This window comes from Sinohyriopsis cumingii, chromosome 1 (genome assembly GCF_028554795.1).
Source record: "Sinohyriopsis cumingii isolate HCF-2022 chromosome 1, ASM2855479v2, whole genome shotgun sequence".
NCBI lineage: Eukaryota > Metazoa > Mollusca > Bivalvia > Unionida > Unionidae > Sinohyriopsis > Sinohyriopsis cumingii.
Window position 1 is genome coordinate 70760367 of NC_142961.1, and position 22626 is coordinate 70782992.

Consider the following 22626-nt stretch of genomic DNA (forward strand, 5'->3'; position numbering starts at 1 on the left):
GATGCAATTTCAAGCCACCTACAATGCATACTCGCTTATAAGACACATCCAACTACAAACTGCACAGACTCAGATCTGCCAGTGCATAAAGCTCTGGCATATCTGGGTCTGTACAGTTTGCTAGGAGTAATCAGTAGAACAAACAACATAGACCTAATTTGCAGGCACATTGTACTACAGCAGATCAGGATCTTTGTTTTGTTTGCAGTTTGACTTATAAACAAGCATATTTGGTATTTATTTCCAGTTAAGATTTTAGAAATAGTCTATAGTTGTTGCCATGGTTATTTTGTTTTTCTTGTGGTGGGTGGGGGTGGGTTGCACAGTTCCTTTCTTCATCCTAATGAGAACACACTACTTAATAAAGTTTAAAACAACTTTCTTAATGAAACCTACAGATGGATAACAGTTGTTTCATTTTTTAACTCAGCAGTATTTGAGACCTATCTTTTAATATTGTATATAGAATTTTAAATATATTTCTGTTGAAAGGATTGCCCTATTTGTTGTAAGAAATCAGATTTTATATGATGCCAAAACTTATCCTTCATGTTATGCAGATGGCTGAGTGATCAGAGAGATAGCAGACTTACAGAGAGAACTCTGTCTTTGGACAAGGTCATAAAAGAGGACGAAGATGACAATAATGTCAGTAGTGAGAATGTGGCAAATGATAATGACATTGATGGAAACAGGAATGAAGAAGACTGATGAAAAAGAGAAGAAGGCAGACGATAGTCAGAACACAGTGGACTTGGAAGAATTATGTAAATTTTGTCAGGGATATATTTAAGCAACTTATTTATTCACAGATTTTGAAGCTTTTTTATTTTTATTTTTGGTAATATTTAATATTTTCATAGAGAATGATTCTTTGACTAAATATGCTTTCATCTCTAATTGTTTATTTTTGAAGTTCATGGTACTTTCATTTATTTACTCCAAATATTGAGTATGTTACATACATCCATCAATGACTAATTGTCACTTAATATATATGCTGTATCTTTACTTTGCCAGAACAGTAATGCTATAATGGTCATTTAAATATATTCCATGAACCATACAAAGTTCTAGTTCAGCTTTTACTGTCAATAGATGCCTCATCAAATGTCATGTAAGACTGATGGATGGATGAATTTGTCCAGATAAATTACTGCTGCAAAGTGACATGTATTTTATTGTAAAGAACATGCCTAACAAGTTTGTTTATATATGAACTAAATATTATATATTATGTACATTTTAAATTATTGTTGGCTATATTTGTTTATGTTCTCCAGATAATTTAGTTTGTTAAGTGCCAGAAATGGTTGGATGATATTGTTCATAAATGTATACAGTTCTGAAATACACAAGTTTGAGTACTTAATACTGCAATATTTAATGTCAGTATGTTTGATTTTTAGATAAGAGAGATGTAAATGGTACTGACTTTTGTGTAATACTATGATCTTATGGTTGAATCCATGAACCAGTATTGTCTGTGATAGTTCAGTATATAAACATCAAGGCCAATATTGTCTGTGATAGTTCAGTATACAAACACGAAGGCCAATATTGTCTGTGATAGTTCAGTATATAAACATCAAGGCCAATATTGTCTGTGATAGTTCAGTATATGAACAGAGACCAATATAATTCACTATACAAACAGAGACCAATATTGTCTGTGATACCATAGTTCATTATACAAACACAGAGACCAATATTGTCTTGATAGTTCAGTATACAAACACATAGACCAATATTGTCTGTGATAGTTCAGTATATAAATACAGAAACCAATATTGTCTGTGATAGTTCAGTATATAGACAGAGACCAATATTGTCTGTGATAGTTCAGTATACAAACACAGAGACCAGTATTGTCTGTGATAGTTCAGTATATAAATACAGAAACCAATATTGTCTGTGATAATTCAATATAAAAAACTAAGGCCATTATTGTCTGTGACAGCTCAGTATACAAACACCAAGACCTTAAAAATCTTGTTCAGAAGATGTTCATGCTGCAATAAACACACCATACAGTTTGTCTGGTTGGAAATACGCTTCTGGATTTTCTACCATTTTTGAGACAACACTTGAGGATCCAGGAAAATTGGGAATGCTTTCACATAAAAATATATAATTGGTAAATTTTAAAATTGTTTTTACACACTGTTAATTCAAACATGTTGACAAAGAAAAGAACCATAATTCAATAGCATAGGGTCCATGACATGGGGTGATTCAAGCAAAATAGTCACTCTCACATCTGTCACTTTGTTTAAATAGTGAAGTTCACTTGTCTTGCAATGTTTTCATAATACCCCCATCCCCATCATTCTTCAGTACAATACAGTATTAAATGAAGTAAATACTGGTTTTGTGTGAATTTTCCCCTCTAAAGAAAAAGGTGGAAAGTTAGAAAAAGAAGTGGGATTTTGTTTCTCCTGTAGTCATTTTCAGTTCAAATTTGATGAACACATATACCAAAACTACATTGCTCTGTTCAGAATTCCCACCAAAAATTTGCCCATGAAAGAAAGAAGTTGAGAATTTTTGTAGATCAGAAGTGAATTAAAAGTCAGTGGGCAAATTCAGTTCCAGTACTAAGAAAATTAATTAGTTTATCCAGTATGGTGAATCCTACAAATGTAGAAACAGGCAACTTCTACTATGGTAACTATTGCCAAGTTTTGACAGGAACATATTTTCAGCATGCTATTTTATGTTGTACAGCATCAATAGTGAAGCAATTTAAGAAAAGGTTTAATATTTTTATAAAGTTTTAATAGTACTTCACAAGTGTTTTAATCATCTGACATGAAAATATACTAAAGCAGAAGTATAAATTGCCTGGTTCAAACTATATATGCTTTTTAACATATATTCATTTCTCCCCATTTTCACCTTTTTTGTCTAATTTTCTGGTTGCTCTTTTTGTCTGCTGTATTGATTACTCTTGTTCTTTTGTCTACTGTATTGATTACTCTCTTTCTTTACTACTGTATTGATTACACTTTTTGTCTACAGTATTGATTACTCTTTTCATCTGCTGTATTGAGTAATCTAGTTTTTTTGTATAATGTATTGATTGCTATTCTTTTTGTCTACTGTGTTGATAACTCAAGTTCATTTGTCTCCTGTATTCAGTTTTTGAAGAAAGTTGTGACTACTTCTTTTTAATAATATGGGAAAGGTCCCTTCTTTCTTAGAAATAAATGCCAGCAGTCAGTTCTTTTGAGTATAGATTTGTAAAATTCCTAATGACAGATATAAAGCCAGTACCTTTTATGCTTTTGGCATGTAGGAATATGACAAATTCAGACAGTTTTGTAGCATTTTAAAGTCTGATTACTGAAAATGCAAAATACCCTTAGCTTTCTTTAAACCCATTGTCTGAATTTTTCCAGTTTCTTCTTAATTGGTGAAGTAGGTCAGTAAAATAATGCTTTTTTTACCAAGATAACTTTCTGATAGCTGATCAGATTGTTAAAAATCATCCATACAAATAGAATTATACACAAATTAAATCCTAGAAGACCAATAATTTTGTCCCTTAAATTTATTTTAGAGTGATACTTCCTCTGAATAGATCGTTATAAATCCTTTATGCATAGAGACAGCCATTGGATAGTTATGATGGTGTCCTTTTACTAAATACATTTTTGAGCGTAAAAATTATGTCATATTTGTTTACAAATTCATCATCTTGAAAATAAAAAAAATCCAGGTGCTTCCGAAATAATTGATAACCACAGCATATAATATGAAACTGAATTAAAATCAAACCTTTACTTCCAGTACTTATTTTGTCTATCTTGGCAACCTAGCTTGATCAAGTCATGTCATTGTATGTGTATAAAAGATAACTCTCACTGATGAGGTCTCATTGATTATGGGTTTGTAAGTTAAGATCGAAAATTTAATTGTCTATAACCTTGTACATGCTCTGATTTCTCATGCACCATAAATCTATATACATCCTAATTATTTTTTGTAATCAGTTGTTTTGTACAGAGAATATTTTTATGAAAACCTTGTAGCTACCTATGGCAGTTATACTTAATAGTCTTACCTTTATTTATTTGTACACCACAAAAATAAATAATAAAGTGTATGAAAGATTACATACAATAGAGTTCAGAAACCATAGATTGAATGATGATATGGTGTTTGTCAGATGATACTGTTACATATTGAACAAAGCTAATAATATAAACAAGATCATACAAGTATCTTATGTTGTTTTTTTCCATAATTTCTATGCTGAATTTAGTTGTTATATTACGATGTTTTGTAAATACTTCGGTATTTGTAGCATGATGATTTTGTATGACCATAATATTAGCCTATCCCGACATTTTGCAGCTCACTGTGATTCAGACTAACACAACGAATGAATGTATGCAATCAATTTGCTTGAGAATGTTGTACAATTTTGATAATGTAACATATGGCAAAGACACTGATATGATGACATAGCCATGTCAGTCCACAGGTTTTTGTTGATTTTCTCATAAATATGTACAGTTAATATATTACAGCACTGATAATTTTGTGAAAATGTTTTTTTTTTTTTTAATGACATACAAATATTAAAGAAGGGGGAAAATTCAATTTTTTTCCCTGTACATCACAATTTCCACTTTGCATTCCTCGTCTTTATTTATCATAGATAACCAGAAAAACATGTGATAATCTTGCCATATAATTTTTTTATAAAGTTTTATATTTATTTTCAGTAACACTCGTCTTAAAAGGTTTTTTTCATATATGCAATGCTGAAACTCATTTTAGAATTTATTTGGACCCCACATCAAAATGCAGGGGCCCTGTTTAATTCCCTTTACCTTCCATCCTATTTAATTACCTCTACCATCCATTCATCAGTCTGTTCATTTACATTTTGTATGCCCATCATAGCTCTTCAATTCTTATGCATAACTGGATCCCATTTGTAGATGAATAGCAAATTGCATGAACACATTCCTTTTGAAGATGGTCATTTCAGGTCCAGTTTTAAAAATTGTTGACCTTTTTTTATCAGTTTGAAATCTTCTTTAAGGCAAATCCTTTTGATCAGTCTTTGGAACCATTCAACTTTCGATGCAATTTTGTGTGTACATCATCACATAGATATAGATGAGCCTTTCATGTATTTCATCTCATGCAGAAGAGTTATGGTTCCTGACTGCATGTCCTCCCGACTTTTGTTTCTGCAACATTACTTTAACAAAGATAATTGGATTTTTAAAAAAATTGGTATGCAGCTTTATGAGACCATGAACATCTTTTATTTCCTGCATCCCACATCGTTTGTAGGGGTTATGGCCCCAGAATGCTCTGGTTTTAAAAAAAAAAACAATCCTAATGTCCTGTAACACAAGTCCGTATCTTGATTGTAGTTAGCAGGGCCCTTAGCAATACACCCGTTGCTAATGGCTCTAGTATTATTTCTCAACCACCACTGTATTTAGGTTTATTAAAACTTATGGTAATGTTTTTTAATTCAGAAAAACTAGGACATCGACACCAGGTATTGTTAGTGGATAGTGAATGTCTTATTCTACTTCCTTCCTGTTTGTTTTATTCAAGGTTTATAATTACTCCAGAATTCATATTTACTTGATTTGCCAATAAAACGTGTACGTCTCATGCAACTAGTTGCTCTTTATACCTCAACATAAAATCAAAAAGTATAACTTCATTTCTGCTTGCTTAGCTAAGAAAGAGACCCTTGAAAGGACTGATACTGGTCAAAGAGAATTTCCAGCAATTCAAGAAACACCATTTCTTTTTTTTTAAATGTGGACTATTGATATCTTGGATTCAGTAATAAAAAGATGTTCAAATTAGCTGATGTGTTGAATGTCAGATTTGCACCATTTTTATATCGTACAAAATAGACTTCATTAGAAGTCTTTTTGTGGAAACCCTATGTCAATATTACCATCCATTCTGAGGTGATGGCAACAGCAAGATTTTCACAATAGCAGTCATGGCAGCTATAATGGATGTACAGTAGGTACCATTTACTTTCAGGCTAACTAGGTATCATAAGAAATCTACTGGTGAAAGCCTCATGTTCAGCGCCATCCATTTGGCAGGAGTAGAGATAACAATATTTTCAAGATGTTCATGATCATCCCTTCAAAAGTAATAGGTAGTGATAACAGGATTTTCCAAATAACTGACCAGCTGCTCATATTTATTAGCACCATTTAGGACCATCAGAAGAAGTCTTTCATGTTCACATATCCATTCAGGAGGAATAGTGATAAGTTTTTAAAGGCAGTAGTAAGGTGACCATCTTAGACTTCACATCAGCAACATTTTCATTTAGAAACAACTTGACATCATAAGAAGTCTTCTGGTGAAAACCACATTGATATAACTTTCAGTTCTGGAGGAGTACTATTTTCAAGACAGCCGCTGTGGTGGCCATACTTGACACTAGATGAGCAGTGTTTTTATTCAGGATGAACTAGACATCAAAAAAACGTCTTTGTGTGATAAAATTTTGATATAATTATCCAATGAGAAGTAGTGATAATATATTCAAGATGGACACTCTTGTGGCCATATAGAATTTCCAATTGGCACCTTCATTCAGAAACAACTAGACAAAGGGATGAATTCATACGTAATGTTATGTAGCAATCCTCCAAGTAGTTTAGAAATAGCAATAATAAACATAGGAAGATGGATGACAAATACTATCCCATAAGCTCATCAGCTTATCAGTTAAGCAAAAAATGAGAGAAGCATGTATTTGAGAATTCGTATTTATTTTAGATGAACAACGGAGTCAAAAGAAAATTGTCTTAAAAGAGAATATAATTTCTATCAAATTATTATTTCAGGCTTGCCTGCTTTTACACAAAAAGATTTGTTCACATTTGTAGACAATATTTGTAATATGTGACAAAAAAAAAAGACAAACCATAACATAGTGCATTTCTATGTAATACATATGCAAATGAAAATACTTGGGCTTTTGACATTTTATTTAAAAAGTATACAGCAAAACATGTGGATCAATTGATAGAATTATCTATGCTTTTAATAAAAGCCGCATCATACTTAAAAATAAAGAAATTTATCAGTACAATATCAGTATAAATTGAAATTCATAGACTTGCAATCACTTTCATGCACATGGTTCACATGCATCCTGGCAACTGAAGTTTTATAACTGATTCTATGACGTCCTTTATATCTCTCCCAAAATGACACACCACTGTCATTTCACAGACAACAACCATAAAATAATTTTGAATTTACAAGTTGTTTCTTATTAAGCTGTTGTAACAACTTTTTTGCTATTTAAATATTTCACTCATAAATTCTAAACTTCCTAAATTTTATATCAATTTTAAAAGCTCTGCCCAAAACTTAAATGCAAAGTTAATGGAAAGACGAAGTAATTTGTTGCCTAATAATGAAAACATAAAACATATTAAAGTGACTGAAACAGAATAAAGCAAACTAAATCTACAAATAATTGCATAAATAAAAATAATTGGAAAAGTAAATATAAGATGAGTTTTATTAAACACAAAGTTTTCATATCGTGCTTGCTATACTTTTCAATGTATAGTTCAAGTGCATGATTATTTTCATTAAAAGAACAGGCAAAAGTCCTATGATTCTTTAACACCTCAAAATTTCCATTTATCCATTGCTATGAAAAAGTTTATTGCTTAGGAAAAGAGAAAGTACAATAAAAATGGATTGTATAACTAACATTTTCAAGGTTATATTCTACAGTTCCACCCTGGATAGAGTGCCAGTGCATATTATCCACAAACTCCAACCATATTATGCATCTCCTGGGATACTGGTAGTTGAAATTTAAGAAATTTAATTCCTTTTGCTAAAGCACAATAGAGTGAAAACTACCATTTTGACTCACTGCTAATTCAAGTCGAACTGCAAATTGAATAGACCCAGATCTGTGGTTGCATAATGTGCCAGCAGAACCTTGTCTATACACTTTGTTACGATTAATCAAATGTGCCAGCAAATCTGGGCTTGAGCAGTCTGTTATGAGCAATCAGTAGAACAAACAACATAGGCTCATCATGCTACTGCAGATCAGGATCTTTGTTGTTTGCAGTTTGCCTCAAGTTATCAGTGAGTACTAATGGTATACCATTCCCTGTCTGCAATGCTAACCATCAGAAAAAGACAATATCTAAAATTTTACAAGTCAACCTGCAAACAACAAAAGATCCTGATCTACCATAGCATAATGTGCCTGCATACCAGGATATATGTTGTTTATTCTGATGATTACTCTTAATAAAATACATAGACCCAGATCTGTCAGTGCTTTATGTGATGACTGATCTGGGTCTATGCAGTCTACTGTGGACTTGTAAGCAAGTATATATGGGAGTTAGATACAGAACTTTGGTGTATGTTGAAATATAAAGAACAATTCAGATAATTAAGATAATTACAAGTGTTCATAGCTACAGTGATGGATGCTTGTTTAGAGAAGAAAAAATCACACCAATGATGCCACACATGTATGGCTGATGTTTGGCACTACAAGAGTAGGAAGGAGTAAAACTGGTTCTGGAATTATATAAAAAACATACCCTAGTTCAAAAATAAAGATAATTCTTTGTCAATACCTCCCTCAATACATACATTCAACTGGATATATATATATATATATATATATATATATATATATATATATATATATATATATATATATATATATATATATATATATATCTCTTTTATATACACACACACAGAGAATACAAATCATAAAATCATAAGGTAAACAACAGTCCTTTCAAATGTCTCAGTAAGAGATTGTGTGTGTGACAGGGTTGTTTATGATAAATGTAAGAAACTGATCATGAACAGAGAAAAACTAGTTTTAGGCTTTGGCTAGTTAAAACTACTTTTGCACTGCTCATTGTCAGCACAAACACACAGTTGTGTACAGTCACAGCGCAACTTCTCATATACAATAAAGGCTATCTAGTATATACATGGGACCCAGGGAAGGCATTTTTAATGTGGAGTAGTCACCCCTGATGCAGTTCACAATTTTGTATTGTTTTCATATGAACTCAAAGTAATCAGAGTACCCTGGCAAATATTTTGTTAAAAAGGTTCCTTCTCTTGGTACTGTGTATCTTTAAATGGAACAGTCATGACCACTATTATCTAACCAGTCTGTTTTTCATTGATTCTTCTACAAATTTAACCTCTCATGAAGTGTTGCCTCCCTTACCCAGCTAAATTTCTCTTGAAGTGTTGCCTCCCTTACCCAGCTAAGCTTCTCTTGAAGTGTTGCCTCCCTTACTCAGCTAAGCTTCTCTTGAAGTGTTGCCTCCCTTATCCAGCTAAACTTCTCTTGAAGTGTTGCCTCTCTTACCCAACTAAACTTCTCCTGAAGTATTGCCTCCCTCGCTCAGATCAAATGTATTCATGTAACCTCTCCTTAAGTGTCATCTCCCTTACCTAGCTATCAGTGCCAGTTAATGAAAATTCAAGAAATGCATATAACATGGCCCTTAACTAACATGGTAACGGTAACAAAAACAAGTACAATTTAAGGGAAAACAAATGCTGTGATCAATGAAAATGATATAAATGATATTCACATTTTATCTCTGTACATATAAAACCAAAATATACATATAGTTTGGTGCCAAAGACTTGCAGAAAAACATAGTACTGATTCATCTGCTAACATGTTTCTAAACAATATCTTCATTTAAGAAAATTTTAAATCTACAGCTTAAGCCTAAAAGAAAATTTACAGCAAAGACCAAGACCTTTGATCTTTTCGTCCAATATACTTCGAAACTTTCTATTTCTTATGTTGAACTTATTCATACCATGAGTCCAAGAGCAAATTCATTATGCAATTAAGTAATAATGCTACTGAAATGTAATAGGGATCATTTTAATGGTACTAGCTGGGAAATGTTGGTCTCAATGACCCTGACTTTTGCTCAAGGTCTATCGTCTTGAAATTAAACTCACTGTGCTGAAACCATTAATGTCTAAGCAAACCAACCATCATCATGACCTCTAACCTTAAGACCCCTAATATCTAAAGGTTGCTTTATTACCCTAAGTGTAAGCCATGCACAAAGTTTGGTTTATACCAGGAATTATGTGTTGTGTCAAATCTGATCAAATTATATTAAGTGGATTTTAAAAAAGACTTTTGGAGGCTTTTATTAATGGCAGTCACATTTGATGATAGCTCAGTATCATTTATACAAAATTTGCCTTTATGACAGGATGCTTTCTTTAAAATTTGGTGAATTCTGTCAAAGGGTTTAAAGACATCTTTTGGAGTTTTTTTTATATTTTAAGTAACACTGGCAATATTTGAACAGCGATTAGCATCATTTGTAAAAAAGAAATAATTGAAAGGCCTTTATTCCAGAACCTTTCTGGTTTTTTTTTTTATAAGTCCTGATTGCCTACTTTCAGTAATGTAAATATATGAAATGAAGGATCAGAATAACGTGTATAAATATGAAATACCTTTATTTCAGGATGCTCTATGACATGTTTGTTGTTACTTGTCAAGTTTAAGAAGAATTTGAAAATAGCAAATTTTGCTGACACATACATGACAGATGCTGGACTATACCATAAGTTCACCTGACCTTATAGCTAGGAGAACTAATGTTGAGATACACAAGTTTCATATAATAGTTGGACTTCCTTACAAACTAAGTCATTATATAATATCCAGGAATATCTGTCCCTTACTATAATTTCCCACGTTATACCACTGCACTCATATGAATCAGGTCACTTCTATGACTCCTTTCAACAGCATTATAAACAGCACTGTAAATGGTTTTCAAAAATCATAAATATCACTGACTACAGTGAAACTTGTGCCAATAATCTGCTTAGCAGGTGAGACAATAAAATTATTCCCAGTTTGTCGATCGCCCCATGTCTGTTCCATCTCTCAGCTCATCCAAACACTTCTTCACAGCATACTGGTCCAAAGATGGAAACAGCACGCATTGACAAAATTTTCAATGTGAGCCTGTACACTTTCCTCCTCTGTCTGCTTGGAATCCCTGGACTCTTGTTCCTTTGCCTGCTTCTTAAATACAGCACTCAAATCCTGAGGAGAGAAAAGAGCAAATGGTGTTCTATGAAACTGATATCTCTTTGTGAATGGTATGACAATGTAGTTCTCTGGTTATTAAGCTGAGACAGGAATTCCTAGCATATCAAGATGCAAACTTCAGTTTCATTTCAAGACAGCAACTGATAGAGAAGATGTATGGTTTTCAAAGACTTTTACACAGTATTGTAACAATACTGACAAAAATCTCAACACCACTGATGCTGTTTTCACCAGATATGTGATACCTATAAATCTCACAATTAACAGGTGTGACAACAATCTGGCTTAGTGAGATCTACCCATTTACATCTGGTCACTCCAGTGGCTTAGTGGTTAGAGTGTTGGCTTGGATGCAGGAGGTCGCAGGTTCGAACCTCGGTTGAGTTATACCAAAGACTTATAAAAATGGTACCAACAGCTGCCTCGCTAGGTGCTCAGCATTAAGAGGTTAGTGTTAGGACTGGTCAGCCTGATGCCAGGATAATGTGAAAGGGTGGGACATCATGCTACATGTCTGTGGCATGATGCCCCAGTGCTAGACATCACTATAAATTGTCACACTGCAGACATCATAGCGATATGACTGAAAATTTTTTAAAGTTATGTAAAAAATTCAAATCACACACACACATACACACACATTTACATCCAGTAGCACCCGTGCAGTGAGAGCAAAAAAACTGAAAATCATATAAAGTTCAAGTTCACTATTGCACAAAATTTACCCATATGCAGGCTTTTGAAAATTTTTATTATTTTTTACAGCAATTATTCTGAACAAGTTAGTGTCCTCATTCTTTAAATTATGATGTTTAAGCATTCATTGGTCTTGCTTTCTACACATTTAATCTTTCAAAAGCAAAATTGCATCCATTTTTAGTGAGATCTCTTGTTCATCACATGAACCTGGCCTTTAGTAACAGCTGGTGGAACATACTGTAAAAGCAAAATGCAATAATTTATGAAGATTTGCTTGTAAAGCTTACAATATGTTTTTATTTGGCAAAAGGGGTGAGTGTTGGAGTGGAGGAAGTTCTGTGCTATTACACTGTCCAAAGTTCTAATGGGTGATTTTAATCTGGGGGTTGTACAATTTGATCAGAAATTGCAGGGGGTGGTGGTGGCTGGGAGGCTTCTTGTTAATTTGGTGTAAGGTGTTGGTATAGATAAAGCTTCACATAAAATGACCATTTGTTCTGACTTTTTTGCATGCTAATTTATACTTCTCTTTTCAATATGACTGACATAGCTGACTGGTTTGGTTTCTGTGAGTATGCAAGTGGCTGATTAGGCCAATTTGTGCTCTCAACTGTCTCTGGCACACTTGATAGGAGATACTGCTTGGATTTCCTTGATCAATAGAGGACATGCTCCAGTTCTGAGATTCATCCTGCTCAACTTCTCACTGCCTTTGCAATTCTCCTCTGTTAAAAGTCTGTAGCTCCAGTAAGCATGAGACTGCACCAGGTAGAGAAATCCTGTGTGAGATCTTCCAAAGACTCAGGGTGAATGTTGAAGTGCTTTTATTTGATGGAATCTTTGAAGCGTTTCTACTGAAAACCTGGAGACTACATTTGTTTCTTAAGTTCACTATAAAATATCTTCTTTGGTAGCTGGCCTTCTGACATCAGTAAAGTGTGGGTGCTTGAAACCTCAACAGTTTCATCAGGCAGCCCATGTGAAAATGGTTCATCATGGCCTCCCTACACAGCCAAGGTTTTGCAAGCATACAGCAGGGGGGTCAGCAACACATTGGCTTTGCAGACCATAGTTTTTTTTGTAGAAAGATGTCTCTATGCCACCACACTTTTGTATGGAGTCTGTCAAAGGCCACATTTGCTTTAACAATTATGGTATTGGTTTCATCATCAATGTGGACTGCACATGACAGAATACTGCTGACACAGATGAACCTGACCATTGCCTGGTGGGTTTGGGCATTTACTTTTATGGTAGGTTCTAAACATGACCTTCCTGGTCCAGGTTGGTGCATCATCACCTGTCTACTTGATACTGATTGTTAGACTGACATTAAATTGTCACAAGCTGAAAATAAATGCCATTCAGGGAACAGTCATCAGAACATAGGAGATCATGAACAGTCACTTCTTGTAACTTTGTCTTATACAGATTGAAGAGACTCCCTTGAGTCTGGTATCTGATATTGATCTCAGTGTCCGAATCATGGAAGGCATCAGTAAGCATGGCAGCGAACATCCTAACGAGGAGAGATAGGGCCAACACACAGCCTTGCTCAACTCCACTGGTGACTGGGAAGGGATCAGATGATTCACCGTTGTCCAGAATGTGAGCAAGCATGTCATCATGGAATTGATAAACCATCACAATAAATTTATCTGGGGAACCAAATTTTGCCATCATCTTCCAAAGGACTCCATGGCTAACTCTGTCAGAGGCTTTTCACAAGTCAGTAAATGTTGTATATAGGTTGGAGTTCTATTCCTGGAGTTCATGAGATGCAAACACCAATGTCTGTAGTCCCTTGTCCTTTCTGAAATCATGCTTCCTCTCAGGCAGGAACCCTTGATCAATGTGATGCACAAGGCAATTCAGTAGAACTGTGGTGAGGATTCTGCCAGCGATTAACAGCAAGGAGATGCACCTATGGTTGTTGCAGGACTGTCTGATGACTTTCCACTTGTACAAGTGTATAATGGATGCATCCTTGTACTCCAGGGGATAGTTCCCCATGTCCAGCTTGACTGAAACAGTTCAGTCAGCTTCTCTGCCATAAGCAAGCCTTTGGCTTTGTCAAAATTCTGCTGGTACTGCATTTCTCCAGGTGTTTTGCAGTTTAACAGCAGGTCAGCATTGGAGGATCAGCAGGTGATATGCTGATTTCCACTTCTCAGTCAATCACTTGCTTCCTTGCGGATAGATGACTGTTGATATAGGAAGTTGTTGAAGTGTCTGCACATCTTTAAGTATCTTTTGTTTGTCAGTAAGCAGTGAGGTCCTGTCAGCACTCAGTACTGGATATGTTCCTGATGACTGTAACTGGCAGATTGACTTCAAAGCATCATAGAAGTTCTTCATACCATTCCTGCCTGTGTTGAACTGAATCACATCTGCCTTACTGTTCAGACATGAGTCTAACTTTACACTGGACAGTTCTCGTGATGTTGAAAACTGCCTTCTTGGATGATGAAGTGCAGTCTCCTTAACAGGCCTTCTGTAGCTGATGTTTCTTATTCAGTCGTCTCTGTATGACACACAGTCTCTGAAGCATGTTTCCCTCAACATTTATATGGATTGTATCTCTTTGGCTGCATAGTTCTTTGACAAATGCCTGTTTCAAGTTCTCCTGTCTCAATTTGGCAACATTAAGCTTTTTGGGCCTTTTTTGCCTTGCAGTCATCTTCTAGGCTTAATCCAGATTATGAGCTTGTGGTCAGACAAGCATGCAGCACTTTTCTTGACCTTAATTACCATATTTGCCAGCCTATAAGATGATACTTTTTGACCAGAAAATTTTATCTTCGTCTTAAACTCCGAATCAACTTATATATGGATTATGTCATCCAAATCGATTTATCATATGCAAAATAGTTCTCCAAGAGTACGAGAAATAATGTGCAAGAAATATTTCATTTTCAGTATTAAAAATTAACATAGATCAGATGCAATTGTGCTAAAGCAGCATGCACTTGTAAAGTACGTTGTTTGTAATATACGTTGTTTAAATTTAATTACATATATGTGCATTAGAATTTACAAGTTAGAAAAAGAATAACCATGACAAAGACATATTCCATCACAATTTTCTTCTTGCACCTAATGATCAAATAATCCATATGCCCCATTGAGAGAGAGAGAGAGACAGACAGACAGACAGATGTCTTCACGATTGTAAATCTGTATTGTTTACTTATCTGATGACTGATTTTACTTGTGTACAAGTGCAGTACCATATTCCATTATCAATTAATGCCTCTAGCTAAGCAATTCCTTCTAGTTTTTGTTGCCACTTCATTATTAAAAGAATCACATGGCTTTGTTGTGGTATTTACATGCTAATTAAATATGCTATGGCTGTATTCAGTCATTCCAAGCTAACACCTGTTTGAGGTCAAGATTTGGCAGACCAGATCAGATTAGCTAGGCTACCAATAGAGAAATGAGGCTAAACATGGGTATTATGAAAATTGTACCATATAGTTAAAGGAAATGCCAAGTGGTTACTATTGTAAATTTCACAGCCAGTGACTTTTTTTAACTTGCCGATGGAACCAACACCAATTTAAACTACATCTAGCATAAGCAAAGATCAAAAACAATTGCCGCCTAAGTACAGGAAGAGTACATGCACTTTAAACAAAATCTTAATTGTTGGGGTTGAAGAGCTTGTTATACTTGCAAAGAAAATTAGACAGCATGTAAAATGGTCATTCTTGGGATTTAACCTAATGGAGACTATATGGATATAACTATTGTGAATATTTAAACCCTGAAGGAGTATGGTATGTACTTTCATAGTTTACATTTACTGTTTCATTTATTAATAGTTTCTTTCTTTGACAAAAGCTTCAGCAACACAGGGGCAATAAAGTTTTAAAAAAAGAACCAAAAAAATCCACAACGAGCTGAACTCTCTCTCTCTCTCATATATTGGACCATATTTTATTTTGATCACAATGTGCAAAAAGAAAAATCCAATGGAATACATATGCATCCTTCTCTCTGTATCTCTCTTCGCCTTTACATCCCACTCTCCACCCCTGAAAAATGCATTTTAGTATTAATGATGCAATTTCCCTCTTGTTGGTAATCTGAAATAGCATACAGTGATACTTTTAATATTTATGAAACCAGAAGTTATTGTAATTTAATTCCACACAGCATCGTGACTTTTATCCCATCTGTTACTCAATAAATTTTTGGGTCAGTATCATTATATGTAGCTGAAAGTATATAATACATTTAAAATACTTCTTGTGAAACAAATTAGGTACTTTTAGTTACATTTAATGATCCTGACTGGAAAGGTTACTGAGTTACAGGCAGGATAAAATCGTGACGCTGTGTGGAACGAAGTGAAAAACACAATCAAATGTTTTGATCTGGCCTCGTCTTATACTCAGCATCAACTTATATAAGGATGAAGGATGGAAAGTTTGCCAAATTTGCTGATTCGACTTATACTCTGCATCGACTTATAGGCCAGCAAAGACGGTACTCTGACATCCTGTTTCTCTCTCCTGATGATGATGACACAGTGAGATGCCAGTGTATGAATCATGGGCGCATCCAAACTGTATTGTTGTGGTTTGCAGGTAGAAGACTGTTGGTTATTAGGTCATGTTCAGTGCATTTCCTCAGTATGAGGAGTCCATTGTTATTGCATTCACCAAAAGCCATTCTTGCCAGGCATGAATAGTTGTATCACCTCTGACTTGTTAGATTTTTGGTCACTATGGTGGGATCCCTGTAAACTCTGTTATGCTGACTAAGATTAAGGTGATGCAGGCTCCTTCCTCATGCTATGGAGGTAAGCAGTGTGATCATAAATAGGGCTGCTCAATTACCCAGGGTGCAGCTGAGTCCACTGATGCTTTAGAGCTGTGAAAAGTGACAATATGCCCTAAGTCACTTGTATGCAGGCTTACAGCTATAACTCCCAGTGCATCCAGGCCTGCTGCTTTGCCACTGGACTTGAAGTCATCTGGGGAAGGGGTCTGAGGGGAGTAATGTCATGACTTTCACAGGAGTTGAATTTAATTGAGGGAAAGCTTCACCAAATTGCCCTCACTCTCTTGTCTAGGTCTGTCTGAATCCAGTGGCACCACAATGTTGAGAAATTAGGAGACAAGTCTGGATGCAATCGATGGCCATCAATTCCTACTGCACCTGAGCTGATCCTGTACTGTCTACACAGCTCTTGCTACCTAACTTGACAGCTGGGGAATCAGCATATATGCACAGAGTAACATATAGTCATATGGACTGAATGATCCATGATCCTTACCTAAATGTTTTGATTTTAAATTTCATACACATTTTCATTAATGACATACATGTATGTAGAATGTAAGAAAGCAGCTGAGATACAACTGTATTCTAACTGAGCAACCCTTGTTAAAAAATTATTATATTAAAATGCTATTTCTGTTCCCCAGTCTGAAGTTGCCACCCCTCACATTATACTGCACACTGGAGTAATATCAGTGGTTTGTTCCCCAATCTATAGTTGCCACCCCTCACAGTATATTGCACACTGTTATAATTTCAATGGTCTGTTCCCCAATCTGTAGTTGCCACCACTCACATTATACTGCATCATTTTTCATGTCTGTCCCTTAAGATACATATTATGCAGAAGGAAAGTTGGATTACCATACAGAATAAGACTTCCTTCACTATACAGATAAGAGAACCATCAAGAAAGAGCTATGGGTCATCATGAATATATGGAATTGGCAGAAGTGTACACAGTTTTAGATTTTGAACATTTGAAACATGTTTTCCTTGGACAATTTCTAAACTATGTTGCTGAAGATGTTCATCAGTATATATATATATATATATATATATATATATATATATATATATATATATATATATATGTGTGTGTGTGTGTGTGTGTATATACTCGAAAAGAGTTCTTCCATTCAAGTAATAGTCAAATTAGTGTGTGTGTATGTGTGATTTGTATTTGTAATGTAGCTTTAACCATTTTTCAGTCATATCACTACAATGTCTGCACTGTGGCAGTTTACAGTGATGTCTAGCACTGGGACATCATGCCTCAGACATGCAGCATGATGTTCGACCCAGTCACATTATCCTGACACCAGGACGACCAGTCCTAATACTAACCTCTTAATGCTGAGTGCTGAGTGCCAAGTGAAGCAGCTGTTAGTACCATTTTTGTAAGTCTTTGGTATTTCTTGGCCAGAAATCGAACCCACAACCTCCAGCATCCAAGGCGGAATTTCTAACCACTAAGCCACAAGAGCGCTCAGTCAAATTAGTAATATTTTAAGAATATACCTACCAATGATGAGATATGTCATACAAAACAATAATTCCAAACCCACAACACCTGACACAACTGTGATTCACTAAATACAAATTTTCCAAATACTTCCATGACAAAAAAAAAACACAAAAGGGTAATATAGTATTTGTGTTCCTCTGCTTTAAAACAATGTTTAAAGTTTTAAAAAAAAATCTGCTTGAGACTCTTTGCAATAGTAATTTTCTGTACTGAATGTAGGTTAAGGGCAATTTACTAACGTGTTCAAGAAACATTAAAGCCCCCTTAATCTAGATCCTATTTACTGGGAAGAGATTTACTCTACAGTCAAACAAAGAGCTGATGGCACACTATTTAATAGCATAGGTGAGTGTAAGTTTTATTTTAGCAAGGGACTCAAGAGTTTCAGACAAAATATAAACAAAAATTCTGTCTCAAGTTATCAATACATCATAGAACAAAGTTGGAATATATGCCAGCTGACCACACCTACAATGCACTAATCAATACAAAGGAAATGGAAACAACAGTTTTATGCTTGCTGAGTGGATGATGGCATGGATAATGCACTTACAACTTTATTTTTTAAGTTGTCAAAAGAAAGCATGAATGATACACTTACAGCTTTATCGTTGAAGTTGTCTATACAAAGCATCATGACTGACACACTTATAGCTTTATTGTTGAAGTTGTCCATACAAAGCATCATGAATTATACACTTACAGCTTTATTGTTGAAGCTGTCTATGCAAAGCATCATGAATGATACACTTACAGCTTTATTGTTAAAGTTGTTTATACAAAGCATCGTGAATGATACACTTACAGCTTTATTGTTGAAGTTGTCCATACAAAGCATCTTGAATTATACACTTACAGCTTTATTGTTGAAGCTGTCTATACAAAGCATCATGAATGATACACTTACTGCTTTATTGTTGAAGTTGTCTATACAAAACATCATGAATGATAAACTTACAGCTTTATTGTTGAAGCTGTCTATGCAAAGCATCATGAATGATACACTTACAGCTTTATTGTTAAAGTTGTTTATACAAAGCATCGTGAATGATACACTTACAGCTTTATTGTTGAAGTTGTCCATACAAAGCATCTTGCATTATACACTTACAGCTTTATTGTTGAAGCTGTCTATACAAAGCATCATGAATGATACACTTACTGCTTTATTGTTGAAGTTGTCTATACAAAACATCATGAATGATACACTTACAGCTTTATTGTTGAAGCTGTCTATGCAAAGCATCATGAATGATACACTTACAGCTTTATTGTTAAAGTTGTTTATACAAAGCATCGTGAATGATACACTTACAGCTTTATTGTTTAAGTTGTCCATACACAGCATCTTGAATTATACACTTACAGCATTATTGTTGAAGCTGTCTATACAAAGCATCATGAATGATACACATACAGCTTTATTGTTGAAGTTGTCAATACAAAGCATCATGAATGATACACTTACAGCTTTATTGTTGGAGCTGTCTATACAAAGCATCATGAATTATACACTTACTGCTTTATTGTTGAAGTTGTCTATACAAAGCATCATGAACATGTCCAGATTGTTTGCATTGAGGATTATCTGTAAAATATAAACAATTTTGACATTTGTAAGAGAGATAACAAAACATTCACAAACTAAAAGCAACAACAAAATTATATGGGCTACATACTTCAAAGAAATTTCCTTATCTATAACTTTACTGAGAATCCAACAACCCCAGTAAAACTTTGTAAAATCTATTAAACTGCTTCCACTTTCATAAAAGATCTTAATATTGAGTAAAATTTCATCCAAGTTTTGCATACTGATTTAAATTAAGAAAGGAAAATAGTATTAAATCTATGCTTCTTAGCAACCTGTTTAATTCAAGGCTTAACACAGAGACAAATATCTTAAATTTCACCTTGCATAAACTTACAGAGAGACAAAATTTTGAGCCGAGTACATACTAAAGTTGAGAAGTTATATGAAAGCAGAATCTAGCTGCTACTTGTCATTAGCGATAAAAGACCATCTTTTATATGGTTAATTTTTGGATAGACTTGCTTGGATTAACACTAGATAAATCTCTATACATTGCTAAAGTTTAGAAATTATGAAACTTAGTAAAGTAGTAGATGTGAGAGAAAGTAAAACAACTGATAGTGAAGGGAACAAGAGGTCCAAGTGGGACCCATACTACTCACCTACTAATATGACCATTTCACTAAGGAGGTTTCTGCTCACCAACCAGGCTTATGCAGTATAATATGAACATAACCTATGAAAACTTTCTTCCAAGACTTTATATAATACAGATTTTATCTATTTCACTATAGTCTAATCAAACCTCTGATAAGATAAATTGAATCCAAAGCGTGAACAAAGGCAATCAGATGCAAGATATTTTCCATACATAGAAACAATCTCAATCAATATCGAGCTCTTTCAAGAACCTGATGACATAAAACCCATATTCTAAATCTGATAAAAAATGTATTAAAAATAAAGGTTTTACACTGGTGACAAAACCAAAGTCATCTCTGATAACAGCACAGTTACAAAATCGAGACACGGTTCTTGGAAAAACTGCCAAAGAGACTTGATGAACAATGAAGCAAGTTATACTGACACTGAATATCTGATAATGAAACTATTGACTTGTGGTGTTCAAATGTTTTATTCAGCTGTAGATAGCAAATGCTGCCAAATGTACTGTGTGTGATGGTGACATATCCTAAGGGACAATTGCTCTAACAGCCCCTGCTGTCACCAGATCAGTCATCATCAGAGTGATATTCGAGATCTGGACTATTCCCACCCTAACTCCAGCCCCAATGCAACAGAGCAAAATTCTAAAAGCATTTTGCACATATGCTTGTATGTCCCCATTTTTAATCCTATGTCAAGGTTTAAAAACTTATATGTGATGATATAATACGAAATGATACAGTCTGATCACATGAATCAAAAATTATATTCATCTACTAGGTAATGTAGCAGGTTGTTTATGACAGCATTGCTTTAATATGATGCTCCGAATAGGATTTACTGAAACCTGCCCAATACTAAACTCATTTATCTGACACCCAGGTTTATATCTATCATCAGATACATGAAAACTAATGTGATTGCACATTACTTTTCAGTGATATGCATGCAAGAATGAACAAACAGGATTGTTATGTCTTCATTTTTGTATCAAAATACAAGAAAGCTCATTGCCTAAATAGTGCTATAATAATTTGTATGAACTGACTTACATGGTATTGCACTTGCCCATCTGGACTACTGAAGTAGCGGCGGAGATCATCTTGGTATTTGTGTGAGAGTACTTGAGCCAGTCCAGCATACCAGGTTAAACTCATGTGTTGAAAGGTAATCAGTCTACTGTCAATTTCACACAAGGGGCACCTGTGAGCCCGCCCAAGCAGCTCACAAAGCTCTTCATAAGAAAGACGCATCAATGGCTGCCAAGAAAAACGTACAAAATTATCACATTGTACTAGAAATGAGTTTAATGATAAACAAGAGCTATCAGCAATCAGTGCATCTCAAAGGACCCCACTCACTATAATTCACTCAGCAAAGCCTTCAACAGAGGAATTAGTGTGGCAATGGGTGACCAGGTTTGTGCAACCCCAAAGGCTGGATCTGGCCTGCGACTTGGTTTTATCTGCTTTTTTTTTTACATCAGAGGGTACAACTTTAAAAATTGCTTATGCATCCCTTGCCCTGGAGGAAGCTGCATATGCCTGATAAAGACAGAGGGAAGCAACTCTTACAGGCTAACTCCTACCCATTAGGTGGCTATAGGTATATCAGGATGAAAGCAGTTTTCACTTGAGTGAAAGCTGTAACAGGATGCTTGCAATGTGGAGATGGATGGGGGTGATTCTTAGTACTGTGATCAGGAAAGTAATATCTGAAAAACGTACTTTAAAAAATAAATTGCAGTATTCATTAAATACATTACCTGATCACATTAACATTAAGAGAATATGCAAGAAGAGGAGGAAATTCTGAACATCCTAAAACTAAGTGTTAAGACTGTTCTGCTAAAAACGATGAAATTCTCCATGTTACTTTAGCACTATCAAAGACAATTTATTAACACACTTGTGAGAGAGATCCTGTGTGATTATTGTGTTAGCATAAAATGTTCTCCAGGTAAAACCTGCAAAAGTGGAAAATTTCTGACTGGGTCAAAGGTTGTGTTTTCCTGAATGGGGAGTGGTCACTGTTTGGGCAGCTGCCACAGGCCTGACAAGAATCCATTCTCTTTTTCATAGAAAGAAGCTGGAGAATGCAGACTGGGTGTGCCATTCTGATTGATCCCACTGGCTCAAATTGAGACATTGCTTTCATAGGCTGGATGTGTGAAATGGCCTGATTTCATAAACCCAAATTTTCATTAATCAGAGTGTGTTCAGAATTAAAGCTGTCAAAGTTTTGAAAACTTCTACATCCATTGATCCTAACAGTTGGTTA

The 22626-nt window shown here is 34.8% G+C and overlaps 2 protein-coding genes across 5 annotated transcripts in view; one reads left to right on the top strand and one right to left on the bottom strand.

Annotated features, from left to right (window-relative positions):
* Positions 1-5646, top strand: part of LOC149807090 (lipoxygenase homology domain-containing protein 1-like) — a 276859-nt gene extending 271213 nt beyond the window's left edge. Inside the window, exon 72 of the mRNA XM_089961784.1 lies at positions 561-5646. Coding sequence (XP_089817910.1) covers positions 561-711 — 151 coding nt within the window. The 3' untranslated portion in view covers positions 712-5646. The remainder of the gene's footprint in view (positions 1-560) is intronic.
* A 1116-nt stretch (positions 5647-6762) lies between these two features.
* The window catches only part of LOC149807091 (KICSTOR complex protein SZT2-like), a 338108-nt gene continuing 322244 nt past the window's right edge, over positions 6763-22626 (bottom strand). For all 4 annotated transcript variants that reach the window (XM_089961812.1, XM_089961821.1, XM_089961796.1 and 1 more), the window contains 3 exons: positions 21399-21605; positions 19666-19734; positions 6763-11122 (listed from right to left, as the gene is read on the bottom strand). In XM_089961812.1, the coding sequence (XP_089817938.1) occupies positions 10982-11122; positions 19666-19734; positions 21399-21605 (417 nt within the window). In that variant the 3' untranslated portion in view covers positions 6763-10981. The remainder of the gene's footprint in view (positions 11123-19665; positions 19735-21398; positions 21606-22626) is intronic.